This window comes from Lolium perenne, chromosome 2 (genome assembly GCF_019359855.2).
Source record: "Lolium perenne isolate Kyuss_39 chromosome 2, Kyuss_2.0, whole genome shotgun sequence".
NCBI lineage: Eukaryota > Viridiplantae > Streptophyta > Magnoliopsida > Poales > Poaceae > Lolium > Lolium perenne.
In genome coordinates, this window is record NC_067245.2 from 266,823,951 (window position 1) to 266,841,346 (window position 17,396).

The following is a 17,396-nucleotide window of genomic DNA, read 5'->3' on the forward strand; positions in this document are numbered from 1 at the left end:
AGATTCAGTGAACCAAGACAGGTCGTCATCCTTGATCGGTGTTTATGAAGTATTTTTTTTTTTTGAAGCGTGTACATATATTCATTAACATTAAGTCAAAGACAGAACGAGTACAAAATACGTACACACAGAACTAGAACGGTCCAGAAGGACACGTAACCCCGTACACAAAGCAGAAAGACCCCTCAACAAAGGCAAAATTACACCGAAGTCCTCAGGGATCCCTGCCACACCAAGACTACTCCGTCGCTCGACACCGGCGCCGACGAGCACCACCAGGAAGAGCAACAGAGAACCAAACGCCTGAGGTTGAAGAAGCTCCATCGCCACAAAGGCTTTATGAGCCATCAAAAGAAGCATCAGAGATGCCCACCTTTCGTTGTGGAACGCCGGTCGGGGAACAACCCCGAGCTCACCTTCAACCTCCGAATCCAGCTCCACCAGACGACGAGGTCGTGGAGAAGCACGAGATCCGCCTGCCACCGGGCGCAGACCCAGTACAGAGTACACATCCAACCAGCCCACCGCCGGCCTCGACAGGCCGACGACCAGAGCTCCAGAACCCGATCTCCCATCTTCTCGCCGGCGCTTGAGGAGGCACCGGCGTGACGCGGACGAAGAGGAAGAACAAAAGTCTCCAGCGAAATCCCCGCCGCCGCCACAGCGATCTCGCCCAGACACAGTCGCTCCAAGGTCCTTAGACGCCACTGCACTGCGACGCCTCAACGGAGACCCGGAGAGCTTATTTAACGCCGCCACCCCCGCCGCCGGAAGCAGACCGAGAGCCGGCATAGTAGTAGCTAGAAAGATTAAACCTAATCCTACAGCTATATAGATCCGGGCGGAGAACCCAGCGGCCCCCCTCCCACCGACGAGCCCGAGGCTCGTGGGGGCGAGGAGGCGCTAGATCCGCCGCCGGAAAACGAGCTCCTTTTCGCCTCCTATACGCCTGTGAACAGTAGAGAGGAGGGAGAGACAAGGACGAGCTCTTTGGGAATAATGGATGCTTCGTGGGACTTTATGAAGTATTTGTGTTCGCATCATGAAGTATATACACTAGATTTCTTCAACCAAACAGCAGGGGCGGAGGAGAGACTGTGCAAAATGCATGGGATGCTTCATGATTGGCTCCTGCGACACCGGGGGCAGATCGTGCTACACGTAGGCGCCAGATCATGCCGGAGTTGACATCTTGGTTTCCTGACGAGTAAAATAACTCGGGCGTCAATCAGGCAGTTAAGTTCGACAAGTAAACCTGTGTGCGATTTGAAAACAACGCCTGGTTAGAAAAACAAAGATCATTGAGGGAAAACAACGCCTTGTTAGTTTTACCAGGTCTCATGTGTCCCCTCCGCAGTTTGATTTTGCCATAGCTCCAGGACAAATAGGTGTCGAATTCGTCACAGGCATGGGAGAAGATTTCGATAATTTTAATTTGGATTTGACCTGATATTAATAGGCTATGTGCGTACCAGTGCCGCTAACACAAGCCATTCGAAGTCAAATTTGAATTGAAATATTATTATGTGGCGTGGGTGTACAATCATCCAAACCTGGCGTATTTTTGCAGCCGACCGTGTACGTGCAAAACTCTGAAACGTAAAGAACGAGTTTCAAAATTCGAATGCCACTCTCTGTGTTGGTGTGGATTTTCTCACCGGATTTCTTGCCCGGTGACAGAGCAAAATAACACTGGCATACAACCTGCATGCTGATGTCGGGACGATGTGAAAACTACGCCAGGTTATTTTTTACCAGCTCTCCTCTGTCGTGTCTGCAGTTTGGTTAGGCCTAGCTCCATGACAAATAGGTGTCGAATTTGTCGTGGCCAGAGCGAGAATTTTGGGATACTTTAATTCAAATTTGACCTGAACTTGCTTGGCTGTGCCTATGAGGCTACGACGTGCATGTGTACCATTGCTGCTGCCACAAGCAACTTGAAGTCAAATTTGAATTGAAATATCATTATGCGGTTCAATCATCCAAAGCTTGCGTATTTTTGCAACCGACCGAGAACGTGTACAACTCTGAACTGAGAGCAACACATTCAAATTTGAATGCCATGTTCTGTCATGGTGTGCCATATTCAAATTTTCTTCAGAGGAGCATGGGCTTCATGTTAACGACTTTTTAGGTCCTCTAGCCGCTTAAGAAACTAGCCGTCTAGCCAATCCACAGCCATGAAATCCAACCACGCTTTGCTTGCTTGCGGCCCAAGCCCACAAGTACAGAGCGCGGAATACAGCCTCTTCTCCTCTCCCTTATCTCTACAGTACAGAGAGAGGCGAACCAGAGGCGACTCACTTTCCCCTTCATACCGCCGGCGAGGCCGCGGGTTCCTCTTCTCTCCGTCGGCCGTTCCGGCGGCGGGAGAGTGGGGGAGCCCCGGATCTTCGATCTCGGCGTGTATATAGATGTGGATTAGGTGTGCGTGCCGTCGGTGTCTCGGCGGCGACGAATAAGGTGCTCGCGGTCTTGATTCCGTGTCAAGGCGTGCGAGCTCGTCTACCTGGCGGCGGCGTCGTTGCAGCTACGGCAATGCCGCGGAGGTCTTTTGTTCTCGCTGGGTTGCTGCTCCCGTGGTGGCGTGACTCCGCTTCCGCTCGGGATCCAGATGAGATTTGTGCAGGAGGTGGTCGGCGTCGAGCGCTGATCTCGTCCAGAGGGCTGCTTCCCTGGAGCAGGGACGTGGAAGTGATGGCTGTGGCTTCGTCTTTCTTCCCCGATGGCTTCGGTTGGAAGAAGGGGAGCCAAGCTCTGAGAGGTGACGGGATTTCCCCGGCCGACAAGCCCCAATGTCGAAGGCGCTGCAGACGGCAGTCCACTTTCGAGGTGAGCAGATCTCCAATGGTATCCTCTCGGAGTTCGGGCGGAGGTTTCTTCTTCTCCCCTTTCGCCAGCGATGGTGAAGATTCGGAGGAGGAGTTCGTCTGGTTGTGCTCAAGGATCTAGGGGTTTCGATGTAATTTTCCATTTCCTATGGGTCCTTTGTGCATGTTTCCAGGGTGTGCTGTCTTCTGGGCTTTTCCAGAGACGGGCCACGCGTGTTGTATTCTCCATGTGATAATATTAATGTGACACGGTGGTTTTCCTCAAAAAAAAAAGGCCCACAAGTACAAAATTATTATAGATAGGCTGATTTTTCTACCAAAATACAGTTTAGTAGTAACTGAATTATCCACTTGGCTACTGACCTCATCACCTGGCTAATTTTCTTCCGTTTCAACGATTCGTTAGAAATTCCAGATTTCCAGTAGCATCATGAGCCCACACATTCGAGGTCAGCAGCTTTGCCCTGGGCTGGCTCCGCCAGCCTATAAATCCGCCAATGCTTGAACAACTTTCTTGCACAAAAACCTCAGCGATCTGGTGACCCACCCGCGACCCAAAAGCTCTCTCAGTACTGGTCGGAAATCCGGTCGCGCTAGCTAGCTCCCAATGGCGGCGGCCACTCGCACCCTCTTCCTCTCATGCTTCCACAGCAGCGGCTCCGAGGTGAGCCGCCAACTCTCGCTCCGGTCGCGGTACCCGTCGATGCCGCGGCGCCCGAGGGCCGCCGTCGCCGTCGAGGTTGGTGATGACGGAGGAAGCGGGGCCGATCTGGAGGCCGCCGCGGGGGGATCGAGTATTAATGTGCCGGAGGAGGAAAAGGTGGCGGTGTTCGCGGTGACCGGGATGACGTGCACCGCGTGCGCCGGCTCCGTGGAGAAGGCCGTCAAGCGGCTCCCCGGCATCCAGGAGGCCGCCGTCGACGTCCTCGGCGGCCGCGCGCAGGTCGCCTTCTATCCGGCATCAGTCTCGGTGAGCATCCATCGCCTACTCTAGTCTAATTCTGCGACTTGGCTCGCATTTGCTGGGCCCTCTACTTATTTTTTTGCCGTGATTGTCGCTGTTTCCAGACGATCATCGATTGGTTCGTGTAGTTTTGTGTGTAGATACATGCATATGATTCTTTTAAGATTCTTTGACTGAAATTTTGTACTTGCTGATGGGGGGAGGAAGAATTTTTTTCAGAGAGCCCACTCTCTAATAACAACAGAAACCCCCAAACCCATATATCTACAAGACTATTATTTTTTGCTCATGGGAGTATGGAAAACTTACTTTTAAATGGTTTTAAAAAATAATTAATTTTTGAGCATGTACATGTTTGTCTCTTTGACATGTCCTGAAACATTTTATGAATCAAAAACATATATGTAGTGTCGTAGTAAAAATAAAGAAAATTTTGTCTTGTGAAAAGTCATTTTGTGGCACCGAATTTTTTCTTTTACACAGCTTCTAAAATGTCTTTTTTTCATTAAACTTTATATAATGTATATTTTGACATTAAAAATGTGTTTCACCTAATGAGAGCATCTACATCGACTTGCCAAAGTGGATTTCTGTAGATCTAGCTATCTCACACATCTACATGCCCATGCATCTTCATCCGTGCTCGCTTGATATCACGATAGACATGTATAAGGAAGATGTTGAGCTACCTAGGTTTAATAATCTGAATTTTAAAGTTTGACTTTTGGATGTTGACACTTCAAGGGTTTTTGGGTGTCTATGTCCGAATCTGCGTAACTGGAACAACACAAATTAGAAAACAATTTAACCAATTTTCTGCCTTCAAAAGAACGAAAACCTGAGATATGCTCATAATTACAGAAATGGAGACAACTTTAATAAATCAAAAATTCATTTTAGAACCAAGACTTTTGCCATTTCCGACTTAAACCTTTTTAAATATATTTTCTAGAATAATAGTTTCCTATCATGTTTCACTACTTTTTATACGTTAGATCAGGTTCCTAACATTTTTGTAAGACTACTATTTTTTTAAAGCCGCTACCATTTTATAATTTCAGTTAAAACAATCTCTTGTCTAATATTTTGGTCTGAAAGTAGGCGAATTAGTTATTTGGGTGCTGAAGTTGAGTGATTTGTTGGACTTTGGCTATAGTATAGTACAACTAAGGGACCAAAATTGTAGATACCCGGATGAAACAACTGATGTCCTTGACATAAAAATGTCTAGAAAAATACACCTAAGTTTTGGGGAGAGATACATAACCCACAACCTATGATGAACTTTGAGGATAGTTTTAACTAGCGAAAATATAATCATAGTCACAAGCACAAGTAATAAAAAGGCTTACATGAAAAATTTCCTCAACTTCAGAAGGAAAAAACCATGGTTTGTGGACCACGAACCAATAAAAACCGATTCAACTATGAGCAATTTGGGTATAAAGTCTTCTATAGAACCTCTAGATGTTTAAAAAACATTTTTGCCAACCAGCAACAACAACAAGGAAGATAACATCGATTTTGTCCCTTTTCTTAATTAGGCCGCTAGTTTCAACTATAAATCCAAGGAACACCAAACTTATCATACAAGTAGGTATATGTGTTCCCTACGTACTCACCATGTTGATCTCAATCAAACATTCGCTTACCAAAACTGCATGTACTAAAACAACAACAATCAGAACTAACAAAAAACTCTCTAAAATTTGATACTTCACTAACCCAAACCTCAAACCAGCTAATAGATTGAAGTACTCAATAAACAAGGCCATAAAGTTTGGAACCTATCCAATTATGCTTGATCCTTTGATCACCAGTTTTAAGACAACCCCGTACAAAATTACCAATATGAACAAAAATCACACCTCCTTATTCTTCTTCATCACGTCTCACTGGATTGTGGTGTTCTTGTGTGTTATCTCTCACTCTGATAATAACAACCATGCTCTAGGTTTGTTTGATCACTCTTTCTCACATCCGCCACGGGCTTCTAGCTAGGGTTTTCTTTGCTCTTCTATTTGAAAGAGGCAGGTAAGCACTTGGATGCAAATTGCAACCAATGGTTCACACATGTTGAACTTTATGAGTTGATGTTGGGCCGCCAACACACCTCCATATGGACATGGCCTAAGGAAACATCTGCATGTCCTAAGTATATACGCAAATTTACGTGGAAAAATATAGGTTTTGTGGCCTGTGTGAAAAGAAACAAATTTGGTGCTTCTAAAATTGCTTTTCGAGAAGACCGTTTTTATTTTTATTTCTTTTCACCGATGACATGACATATGTGCTTTCATGAAACTTGGCACCAAGATGGAAGGCACCAACACATACTTTTTCTAAAATAAAAGAAAGCTTATTATTTTTATTCTTTAGAAATATTTTAAAAGATTTAAGTTCATTTGGGAGCATATTGTCCTCGGAGTCAAAACAACACCCCAAAAAGGGAGTACCTTTTTCAATTATGTTGTTGGTAGGTTGCTAGATCAAAGTCATTGTATGAACTTCCTTTAGGCTTTGTCTTGATAGGATGCACTTGCATGAGTGTGTGGTGCTACACACCTTCACCTACATGTACAGTACGAAAGAAAAGATGAAGAAACTATTCACCTATTGCTCGTTCGATTCAAATTCCACTATCATGCCATACTTCAACGAGAGATGTTTTTGTTGGTAGGTTTTTGTTGATCATGTAGTAGTAGTAAAAAGATCTTCAAATTATACCCATCCAAATTTAATACTCTCTTCGGCTTTAAATACTTGTCGCAGATTTAATGAATCAAGATAAATTTTAGCCTACATATTGCCCAAAATCCGGGACAAGTTGTATAGCACCTATAATCAACATTGTTTACGAGTTGCCAAGTTGTTATTATTCTGCACTCTGAAAGGTGTTGTACTACATGTAGTACTGCATCTGTTTGCAGTTTGATGATCAATCAACCTAAAATCGGCCATACCGGAATTCCCCACCTGCCTACGTTTACTGGCGTGTAGCATATTCTAGTCCGACGATGCAGCCACTACCGGCACACTCCCTTAATTTGCTTTAACGGCGCTCCCACACAATCTCGTCGTTCCCGGGAAAAAGATGCCCACGCGATCGGCGCTCTCGCCCTATAAATCCGCCAATGTTTAAACCACACTCAAACCACGCCTCCACAAACCATCGCCGGCGGCTCCGGCGATCCACCTCGATCGGAATTCCGATACACGGGAACCCTCGCTCCCGAGTACCTTAGCTGCGGGGAGCTCGCGCCGCCAATGGCGGCGGCCTCCCGAGCCCTCTTCCTGGCCTGCCTCCGTGGCGGCGGCTCCTCCGAGGCGAGCGGGCCCCTGGTGCTGCGTCCGCGGTACCCGTCCATGCCGCGGCGGACCAAGGCGGCCGCGGTCGCCGGCGATCTGGAGGCCGCGGCGTGGGCGGCCGAGGAGGAGGAGAAGGTGGCGGTGTTCGAGGTGTCCGGCATGACCTGCGCCGCGTGCGCCGGCTCGGTGGAGAAGGCCGTCAAGCGGCTCCACGGCATCCACGACGCCGCCGTCGACGTCCTCGGCTGCCGCGCGCAGGTCGCCTTCTACCCGGCATTCGTCTCGGTGAGCAGCAGGGCACCCTGGTTTTCTCGCCGGCCGTTCTTCGCACCCGCTAACCCTGATTCAGATGCTTTGTGTCTATGATTATCCCGAGGGGTTTTTTTAGCGAAAACTTTGGACATAGTTCGTTGTCATGCAGTTGGAGATGAGTACAAACGGTTCATCCCGTCAGGCGTGGTGTGTGCTTATACGTAAAGGCACTCGTATTTGCTCCTTTCATGCCTGGAAATCGATACACGTATGGGGCGTTTAGCTTTTAGGACGTCGTGATCTCACAAATTTAAAGTGGCTGTTCCTAGCGTTGGCAACTTTATGTGGAGTGTAGAGGCAAATGTATAACTGTACAACCACTTTGGGGGATTTAGGTAGCATGTCTGAAGAAGCCTTCCCTTTGGGGGAACCCAATGTCACACCCTTTGGCGATCAATGTTTGAGAGGTTTGCTATGGTACTCAACACTTATAGTATGTTCTTCTGCAAAATGTAGACGTGCATCTGGGAAACTACTTTCAGTTCATTGCCCCGACTTTGGCTTTCCAAATGTGGAAGGACAAATTCGGAAGGGCGCCAAGCAGCACCTTAATCTCAGAAATATGTGAATTCACGAGAAAAAAGAAGTCAGAAATATGTGCACCTGCTCTCCTCCAACCGCTAAATATCGTGCTGAACGACCAAAGGTGGTGTAGAGCTTCATGTGGCCTTAATTTGTTCCATTTTGAGTCGAAAAATGTTCAAATGAGGAGACGGGCATGTCAAAAGTTTATTTTCATTATTAGCTTTCTTGTGGTTTAGAAAGTTACAGGTAGGCAACTTTGCTTCTGATGTACAAGTGCTAACTACTTTATGTGTGCTTAAAACATCGACAGGTCCATTTGGGATATCACACGCTCCGTTGTAAATACTGTGACGTGCGCAAGCACACTTGCTCATTATAAAGCTTGATTTGGAAAAGATAGATTGATGGTTCCTACTTATGGTTCGTGTTTACAAGTTTTCAACTACAAGTGCAGATAAGTTTGCTTATTAGGCAGAAATTAGAAAGAAATTGCGCACAAACTTATATTTCCAAAGCCATTTTCAATTGGTCTGATACTACAACAGACTTTCAAAGTTTCTTGAACTAAACCTTATGGGGTACTCTGTAGATTGTTCGCCTTAAGCGTATTCCAAAAAAAAAATTTACTTAGATATTTTGAACTTGTGAACCTTGTTATACTTTGCTGAATTTGATTTTCTTGTACAATCAAGACACATTTGGGGTGCGTGTTCAATTTTTTTTATTGCTGAAGTAATGGAACCTGATTGCATCATGGTCATATGGACGAAAACTGTACTAAAGTTGCAGAGATTCACGTTTATAACGCAGTGCTAATACATCCTCCTTTTTGAATTTACGCCTCCTTGTCTGTTGCACAGTTCATCCCTTTTCCTGGTTCAGTGCATTTTGTTGTGTAGCTTGACATTTTTTTCATCTCTTAATTTGGTGTTCCACTCAAGAAACTTGAGCATATGGTCAACTTATTATTAAATTTTTAGGTTGGAACATGTTGTCTTATTCTGGAACAATTTGCCACTCATGTTTCACAACTCATAATTTACTTTCTAACATCAGTGGAGCATTTGAGGTCTAATCTTGTCCCACCATTGTTATCTCGGATTATCTTTTGAGAAAGAAGTGTTATCTTTGAAAACAAGAAGTACCTACCCCTTTTCATCAGTATTGTGAAATTTGTTGGAACGATAGGGGTACTTTTTCTATTACTGGAAGTCCTTTTCCTGCAGTATAAGTGCACTTTCTAGTTGAATGGCAAGAGATTCTTCATTTGGTCGAAATTGTAGGATCTGAAAATACTCATCCCTATTTCAACATGATGTCTGCTTGCTCAGACTTCCTTTTTGGATGGCACCTATTATTTGGCTGATGTCATTTCTTGCTGCATCTAGTAACTTTAATCAGTAATAACTAGAAGATAGTGTGTATTGGATATAGCCTAGTGATAAAGTATAGCGAATAAGAGACTGAGATACGCCAACCTTGGTGGTTCTTCACTACACGGAAAGGTCAATTTAGACATTAGATAGTTAAGTAACAGTAAAACTCACCTTGCTAGGGCCTCTCACAACGATTTGACTCTCACAGCCGTCTGATCTGATGGTTAAGGGTCTGGATTTGTTGGCACTATCATTACGCATTGATCCTCAATTCTTTCTCCTCGATACTTCCGTTGCTTGCTTGCTTTATATACCATGTACTTTTCTTCTCCACTGAGAAGGGTGTTCTCGCCAATGATCCTTTTAAAAAGCTATATATACTAAAAAAAAATACATATCCTGCGCACAACATTGTTTGAAAATTTCAATTATTCACAGATATATAGGCCGTACCTGTTTAAACTGATCAGAACAATCTAATTGTGTAAAAATTTCATGCTCATTTGGTTTAATGAATTTTATGCAGTACACCTGAAACTTTTTTATGTTCTTCCATTAGTTTCACTTCATGCTCATACAGAGTCCGTGTCTATGTTATTTCATCGTTTTATTTGGATACTGGAGTTCATGTATGACTTCTTTTGCAGGAGGAGAAAATTAGGGAAACCATTGAAGATGCTGGATTTGGAGCTAAATTAATTGACGAGGAGGTTAAAGAAAAAAACATTCTAGTATGCAGGCTGCACATAAAAGGAATGACCTGCACGTCTTGTACAAGTACAGTTGAATCTGCCTTGCAAGTTATTGCAGGCGTTCAGAGAGCTTCCGTTGCATTGGCTACTGAAGAGGCAGAAATCCGTTATGATCGCAGGGTTGTTACTGCTACCCAGCTAGTCCACGCAGTTGAAGAATCAGGCTTTGAAGCGATACTGGTTACCACAGGAGAAGATCGGAGCAGGATAGACCTCAAAGTGGATGGCATTCTCGACGAGAGAACAGTAGTGCTGGTGAAAAGTTCTGTTCAAGCTCTTCCTGGAGTAGAAGACATAAAAATTGACACTGAGCTCCAAAAGATCACCATCTCATACAAACCTGACCAGACAGGCCCCCGGGACCTTATTGAATTCATCGAGTCAGCTGCATCTGGTCATATTGCTGTATCAATATATCCGGAAGCCGATGGAAGAGAGCAGCATAGAAATGTGGAAATAAATCGGTACAAAAAGTCTTTCTTTTGGAGCTTAATGTTCACAGTTCCAGTCTTCCTAACCTCCATGGTGTTCATGTACATCCCAGTGCTGAAGGATGGATTGGACAAAAAGGTTATCAACATGATGAGCATTGGTGAGCTATTGCGTTGGATTTTATCGACACCGGTCCAGTTTGTAATTGGCCGCAAGTTCTATACCGGTGCTTACAAGGCGATCCGCCATGGCTCGCCAAACATGGATGTGCTCATTGCTCTAGGGACCAACACAGCTTACTTTTACTCTGTTTACTCAGTTCTCCGAGCTGCCACTTCTGAGACTTATATGGCAACTGATTTTTTCGAGACAAGTTCCATGCTCATATCATTTATCATTCTTGGGAAGTACCTTGAGATATTGGCAAAAGGAAAGACCTCTGAAGCTATTGCCAAGCTGATGGATCTTGCACCAGCAACTGCAACTGTGCTAATGTTCGACCATGAAGGGAATGTTGCAAGTGAGAAAGAGATCGACGGTCGGTTGATTCAGAAAAATGATGTGATTAAGGTCATTCCAGGTGGGAAAGTTGCTTCTGATGGATTTGTTATCTGGGGCCAGAGCCATGTGAATGAAAGCATGATCACCGGAGAATCACGGCCTGTAGCAAAGAAGAAGGGTGACACGGTGATTGGAGGGACGGTGAATGAGAATGGTGTACTCCATGTCCGGGCAACATTTGTTGGATCAGAGAGTGCCCTGGCACAGATCGTAAGGCTAGTAGAGTCAGCGCAAATGGCAAAAGCTCCTGTACAGAAGTTTGCTGATCAGATATCTAAAGTCTTTGTCCCCCTGGTGAGTTCAGTTACATTATTTGTGTGATGATCTCAGTTACATTGTGTTAATCCAATGACGGTGTATTTTTATCAGTGTTTTTAACAATTATTTCATGCTTGCAGGTCATTTTTCTTTCTTTGCTCACTTGGCTTTCATGGTTCTTAGCTGGGAGGTTCCATAGCTATCCTAGCTCGTGGATACCATCTTCCATGGATAGCTTTCAGTTAGCTCTTCAGTTTGGGATATCAGTTATGGTAATCGCCTGTCCTTGCGCCCTAGGGCTCGCAACTCCCACTGCTGTGATGGTTGCAACTGGAGTTGGTGCCTCGCAAGGTGTTCTGATCAAGGGTGGGCAAGCTCTGGAGAGTGCGCAGAAGGTCTAAAATTGATTACGCAACTGAAGACAGTTTGCACACAGTGCTTCAAATTTGTTGACGAACATTATTTTGTATGGCATTTTACAGGTGGACTGCATTGTTTTCGACAAGACAGGAACACTAACGATTGGGAAGCCTATCGTCGTCAATACCAGACTCTTGAAAAACATGGTGTTACGTGAATTCTATGACTATGTTGCAGCTGCAGAGGTGTGCTATCTAACTCTATATACTTTTGTTGTCTTTATATAGAAGATATTTGTCTGCGTTTTTGGAATATGCCTCTGTTCAAACTTCATTGTTTTTCAGGTCAACAGCGAGCACCCGCTGGGGAAGGCGATAGTGGAGCATGCCAAGAAATTTTATTCGGAGGAAAACCATAGCTGGCCTGAAGCAAGGGATTTCCTTTCGGTCACTGGACACGGCGTCAAGGCAAATATCAGTGACAAGAGTGTCATTGTGGGCAACAAGAGCTTTATGTTGTCACTAGGCATCGACATCCCTGTGGAAGCTTCAGAAATCCTGATGGAAGAAGAAGATAACGCGCAGACTGGGATCATCGTGGCTATGGATCAAGAAGTTGTGGGCATAATCGCTGTGTCTGATCCAATAAAGCCAAATGCTCATGAAGTGATATCATACCTCAAGTCAATGAAGGTGGAGTGTATAATGGTGACCGGGGACAACTGGGGAACTGCCAAAGCCATCGGCAGAGAGGTTGGCATCGAAAATATCATGGCTGAAGCAAAACCAGAGCACAAGGCTGAGAAGGTGAAGGAACTTCAGGTGAGCTCATCTTGCTTTATCTCAAAGTGCTATCTATCCTCGCTCTTTTTATCGCTTTCATGCTGCTGTCGTACAGCCATGCACGCATCTACTCACCGCCTTTGAATCCTGATTACTGCAGCTGTCTGGAAAAACAGTAGGGATGGTTGGTGATGGAATCAACGACTCCCCAGCGCTGGTGGCAGCTGACGTCGGGATGGCGATTGGCGCAGGCACCGACGTTGCCATCGAAGCTGCGGACATCGTCCTCATGAAGAGCAACTTGGAGGATGTGATCACTGCCATCGATCTGTCCAGGAAGACCTTCTTCCGCATACGGATGAACTACGTCTGGGCTCTCGGCTACAACATCATGGGCATACCGATCGCTGCTGGGGTGCTGTTCCCGTCAACCCGGTTCCGCCTGCCACCCTGGGTCGCCGGAGCTGCGATGGCGGCATCCTCCGTCAGTGTCGTCTGCTGGTCCCTGCTGCTGAGGTACTACAAGAGGCCATTGGTTATACAGGAGCGACAGACATAGAAAACTACCGTATATACATAGTACTAGCATACAAACTGTAGTTACATGGAATGTAACTCCGTGGACATGGATAACGGCAAGGGCAGCAGTTCTGTAATGTAAATATGTACTATAACTGCTGGATAGCTGGCCGGGATATATAGTTTTCTTACAAGTTACATCACTGCAGTAGTGTTTGCGATAGGTTTGGAGCGCGAGTATCCCACTGTTCTTATATATGTTTGTATTGTGCTACTGTTCTATATACGCATTTGCCGTTCTGCTATAGAACAGTTCACTTTACGTACAGGTTAAATAAGCTCGGATACAATCGGCATGATAACATGACGAGCACATCCCCAGTCTCGACTTGACCTTTGAAGAAGGGAATTGGACAACCTTTAGAGGGGTCATGTCAAGGTGTTAGTGACTGGGGTCAAATTCAAAAGCTAGAATTAAAAGACAGTGCCTCATGACGATCCTAATAATATGCTCGTAGCTACAAGGATGGTTATTCACGGTGGGGTTTTCCACTTGTCCCGTCTCTGTGGGCGATGCCAGTTACCTAACTAAGCCGTTTCAATCGCAGTTCGCATACTTTTCAACCAAGAAACATATCATGATATAAAAGCGGCAGATCCTGCTCCTCATATGGCATAGTCGTAGCTAAATATGCTCCAAAAGTTACCTTACCAAGTTCGTTAGCTACCTCCGATCTCAACATTAATTGTGGATGGCACGGCCGATCCGATGGCGACCATATGATGAGAGAGTGGCCTACCTAGTGCCGTCCATCTCAAGGCACGCACACACCACCCAAATGCATCTATCAGCAACTTTCTTCCCTAGTTTAAAACGGAGAGGCAAAAGAACTTGTCACTAGTAACTTTTCACAAGCTTGTTGCTTGGCATGGGTGTGGTATCAACCTGCAATGATCCTTGCGCGCCGCATGGCTTTCCCTTAAAAAAACCTACGATGATCCTCGACTATGCATTTTTTTCGAGAGATCGATTCTCATTATAAAGCATAACGGAAAACAGAAACCGGCATCCAGGTGCAACATAAAGTAAAAAACGCCGCCTACTCCTAGCTTATGTGATTCCTGGACTAATATATATATATACAAGACTGGGATCAAACTAGAACAGGCAAAAGCCACTAAAACATCACAAGCCTTTTCAAAGCAAAAGAAACCCTCCTATTCTTTTTCTTGCAAATTCCATCTTATTCTTCTTTGCTTCTGATAGAAGTCAGGCCCAGGGGGCTTGATTGGTTGCTCGCAAAGTATTTTCCCGCACCCACCGGACCAAGATTCGTGTGTTTCGTTGCCCATGGAGAAAAACATTCCCCTACACAACACGTTTCTTAAAATAGCCCAGATGCAGGCAAATGTTAGCCCGCGAGGCGCGTTCGATTCCACCATTCCTCTGCGTCCAGGCGCTGGTGAGCGCAACGTCGGAAAAAACATGCATGCGTCGGGAAGAGCGGTAGACGTTGCGACGCATCGAGAAAGCGCACCATAAATCCCCTCACCGCATGTCTCCCCTATCACTCTCCACCATTCTCACACACCCTTTCCTCTCCCTTCTCTCTCCTCTCGCCACCGGCGGTTGTACTGCCGCCGGTAGATCCAAGGCCACCGCGACGACGACTGAAGAGCGGGCAATCTAAGCTTTCATCGACATCGACCTAGACGTGTTTTCCCCGGTTCAAGCTGCTCAGCAAGGACAACAATGACGGTAATGCTCGAATCCAAGGTCATATGCTTGAATGTGCGTAGATTTGTGGTACTGCAAGGAATTTTGGCCGCTTGTTTCGCACATGCACAGTAGATCCGTTGAGTTTGCGGTAACTGCTTGTTCAGATGGTTTATTTTGCTTGTTTTTCTTGTTGTACCATGAAATGTTGGCTTAAAACAGAAAGATCTATGTTCATATACTTTGTTTTCTCACTTAGGATCTTGTTGGTAAGGTACATATTTGGTTTTTAAGTGGACTGCATGCATGTCAGATTGGAGGGTTTTATTGTTCATGCCGATGATTAGACTCTAGTACTAAGACAGGATGGGATGATCCTTCCAAACCTACTGGCATGAACAAAGACCATTGTTTGATCATGATGTAGGTTCGGTAGGATCATCTCTTCCATCCGTGTGTGCTATGTTTTATGAGGCCAACTAGTTACTATGAGGCCATGATTTGTTGCAATCCCTGCTTACTATGAGGCCATGATTTGTTGTTCAATGCTTCACTAGTCTTTGAACCGATGATTAAAATGTGACCACACATTGCCTGCATAATGTTTTTTTTTTTACCTTGAGCATTGTACAATTTGTCATGAATCTGAATACTTCTTGGTCAGGAAGAAGCATTCATGCCATGCAGTGGTTAATACGAGGCTTCAACATTTTTAGAGTTTGTGTGCCCATGATTAAAATCTTGATGAGATGATATGGTTCTATCTTGTGTTATGTCCAAAATTAATGCTTGTACAACACACTTGCTAGACACAGATTAATCTCGATGGCTCTTATATGAGGCACATTATGTATGCTTGTGATGGGGTTCGTTGCATAGAAAACAAAAATTTTCCTACCGCAAGACAAATAAAACCAACAGATCTAATCTATGGAACACCCAAGATCTAATCTACAAGATCGAAGCAACGAGATGGAGATGAGACTAACCCTCGAAGATTCCAAAGCCTACGAGATTAATCTCGTTGTTGGTGTAGACGATCGTCCCCGGTGCTGCAATCCGGCAGCACTTCCGTACTCGGTCGCGCGTACGGTGTCGATGAAGCTCCTTCCTCTCCCGTTCCAGCGGGCAGCGGAGGTGTGGTAGATATCCTCCAAATTCCAGCAGCACGACGGCGTGGTGGTGGAGGTGGAGGAAGAAAACTGCAGGGCTTCACCTAAGCCGGAGCAGCGTATGGTGGAGGGAGAGGCGGCCAGAGGAGGGGGCAATGATGGGGTAAGGTGGCCGGCCACCCCTCCCCTCTTTATATAGGGGGCCAGGTCGATGGGGTGGCCCCCCATCCCATCTAGGGTTAGGGGGGCTGCGGCAAAAGGGGGGAGAGGGATTTCCCCTCCCCCAAGTTGATCCCCCCTAGGGAAACCCTAGGGGTTGGCCGGCCTGGGCCTTGGGGGGCATGTGCCCCCGGCCCATTAGGCCAGGGAGCATCCCCTCGGCCCATGCTAGCCCTCCTAGGTCGTGGGCCCCATGGTGGACCCCTCCGAAACCTTCTAGAACCTTCCAGTCAACCACCGGAAAAATCCCGAACTTTTACGAAACCCAGAATCAACTTCCCTTATATGAATCTTATTCTCCGGACTATTCCGGACCTCCTCGTGACATCCTGGATCACATCCGAGACTCCGAACAAACTTCGTCTCCATATCATATTCAAATCTACTTATGCGACATCGAACCTTAAGCGCGTCACCCTACGGTTCGCGAACTATGCAAACATGGTCGAGACTCCTCTGCGAGCAATAACCAATAGCGGGATCTGGAGATCCATAATGGCTCCCACATATTCAACGATGACTTAGTGATCGATTGAACCATTTACATACGATGCCAATTCCCTTTGTCACACGATATTTTACTTGTCCAAGGTTTGATCATCGGTATCTCCATACCTTGTTCAACCTCGTTACCGACAAGTACTCTTTACTCATACCATGGTATGTCATCTCTTATGATCAAATCATATGCTTGCAAGCTAATCAGATGACATTCCACCGAGAGGGCCCAGAGTATATCTATCCGTCATCAGGATGGACAAATCCCACTATTGATCCATATGCCTCAACTCACACTTTCCGAATACTTAATCCCATCTTTATGACCACCCATTTACGCAATGGCGTTTGATGTAATCAAAGTACCCTTCCGGTGTAAGTGATTTACATGATCTCATGGTCGAAGGACTAAGACAACTATGTATCGAAAGCTTATAGAAAATTGGACTTAATGACTTGATCTTATGCTACGCTCATTTGGGTGTGTGTCCATTATATCATTCAACCAATGACATAACCTTGTTATTAATAACATCCAATGTTCATGATCACGAAACCATGATCATCCATTAATCAACAAGCTAGTTATACAAGAGGCTTACTAGGGACTCCTTGTTGTTTACATAACACACATGTATCAATGTTTCGGTTAATACAATTATAGCATGGTATGCAAACATTTATCATAAACACAAAGATATTATAATAAACACTTTATTATTGCCTCTTGGGCATATCTCCAACAGTCTCCCACTTGCACTAGAGTCAATAATCTAGATTACATTGTAAGGTACCTAACACCCATGGCATTCTGGTGTTGGTCATGCTTTGCCCTAGGGAGAGCTTTAGTCAACGGATCTACAACATTC

At 45.3% G+C, this 17,396-nt stretch overlaps 1 protein-coding gene across 3 annotated transcripts; it reads left to right on the forward strand.

Moving 5' to 3' along the window:
* The first annotated feature begins 3,342 nt into the window (after positions 1–3,342).
* LOC127336006 (copper-transporting ATPase HMA5) lies at positions 3,343–13,184 on the forward strand. 3 transcript variants are annotated; one of them, XM_051362748.2, is made up of 7 exons: positions 3,344–3,599; positions 7,194–7,389; positions 9,965–11,356; positions 11,461–11,715; positions 11,803–11,925; positions 12,025–12,501; positions 12,623–13,184. In XM_051362748.2, exons 1-7 carry the CDS (start codon positions 3,439–3,441, stop codon positions 13,019–13,021), a joined length of 3,003 nt encoding a protein of 1,000 aa, XP_051218708.1. In that variant the 5' UTR covers positions 3,344–3,438; the 3' UTR covers positions 13,022–13,184. The 3 variants fall into 3 exon arrangements, with proteins under 3 accessions (XP_051218706.1, XP_051218708.1, XP_051218707.1); XM_051362746.2 differs by lacking the exon at positions 7,194–7,389 and having other exon boundaries at positions 3,343–3,801; XM_051362747.2 differs by lacking the exon at positions 3,344–3,599 and having other exon boundaries at positions 6,861–7,389.
* The last annotated feature ends 4,212 nt before the right edge of the window (positions 13,185–17,396 follow it).

Coding starts and splice junctions, on each gene's coding strand:
- LOC127336006 (XM_051362746.2), top strand. CDS start 3,439: ATGGCGGCGGCCACTCGCACCCTCTTCCTCTCATGCTTCCACAGCAGC. Junction 3,802..9,964: donor TCTATCCGGCATCAGTCTCG/GTGAGCATCCAT, acceptor CTTCTTTTGCAG/GAGGAGAAAATTAGGGAAAC. Junction 11,716..11,802: donor CTCTGGAGAGTGCGCAGAAG/GTCTAAAATTGA, acceptor GGCATTTTACAG/GTGGACTGCATTGTTTTCGA.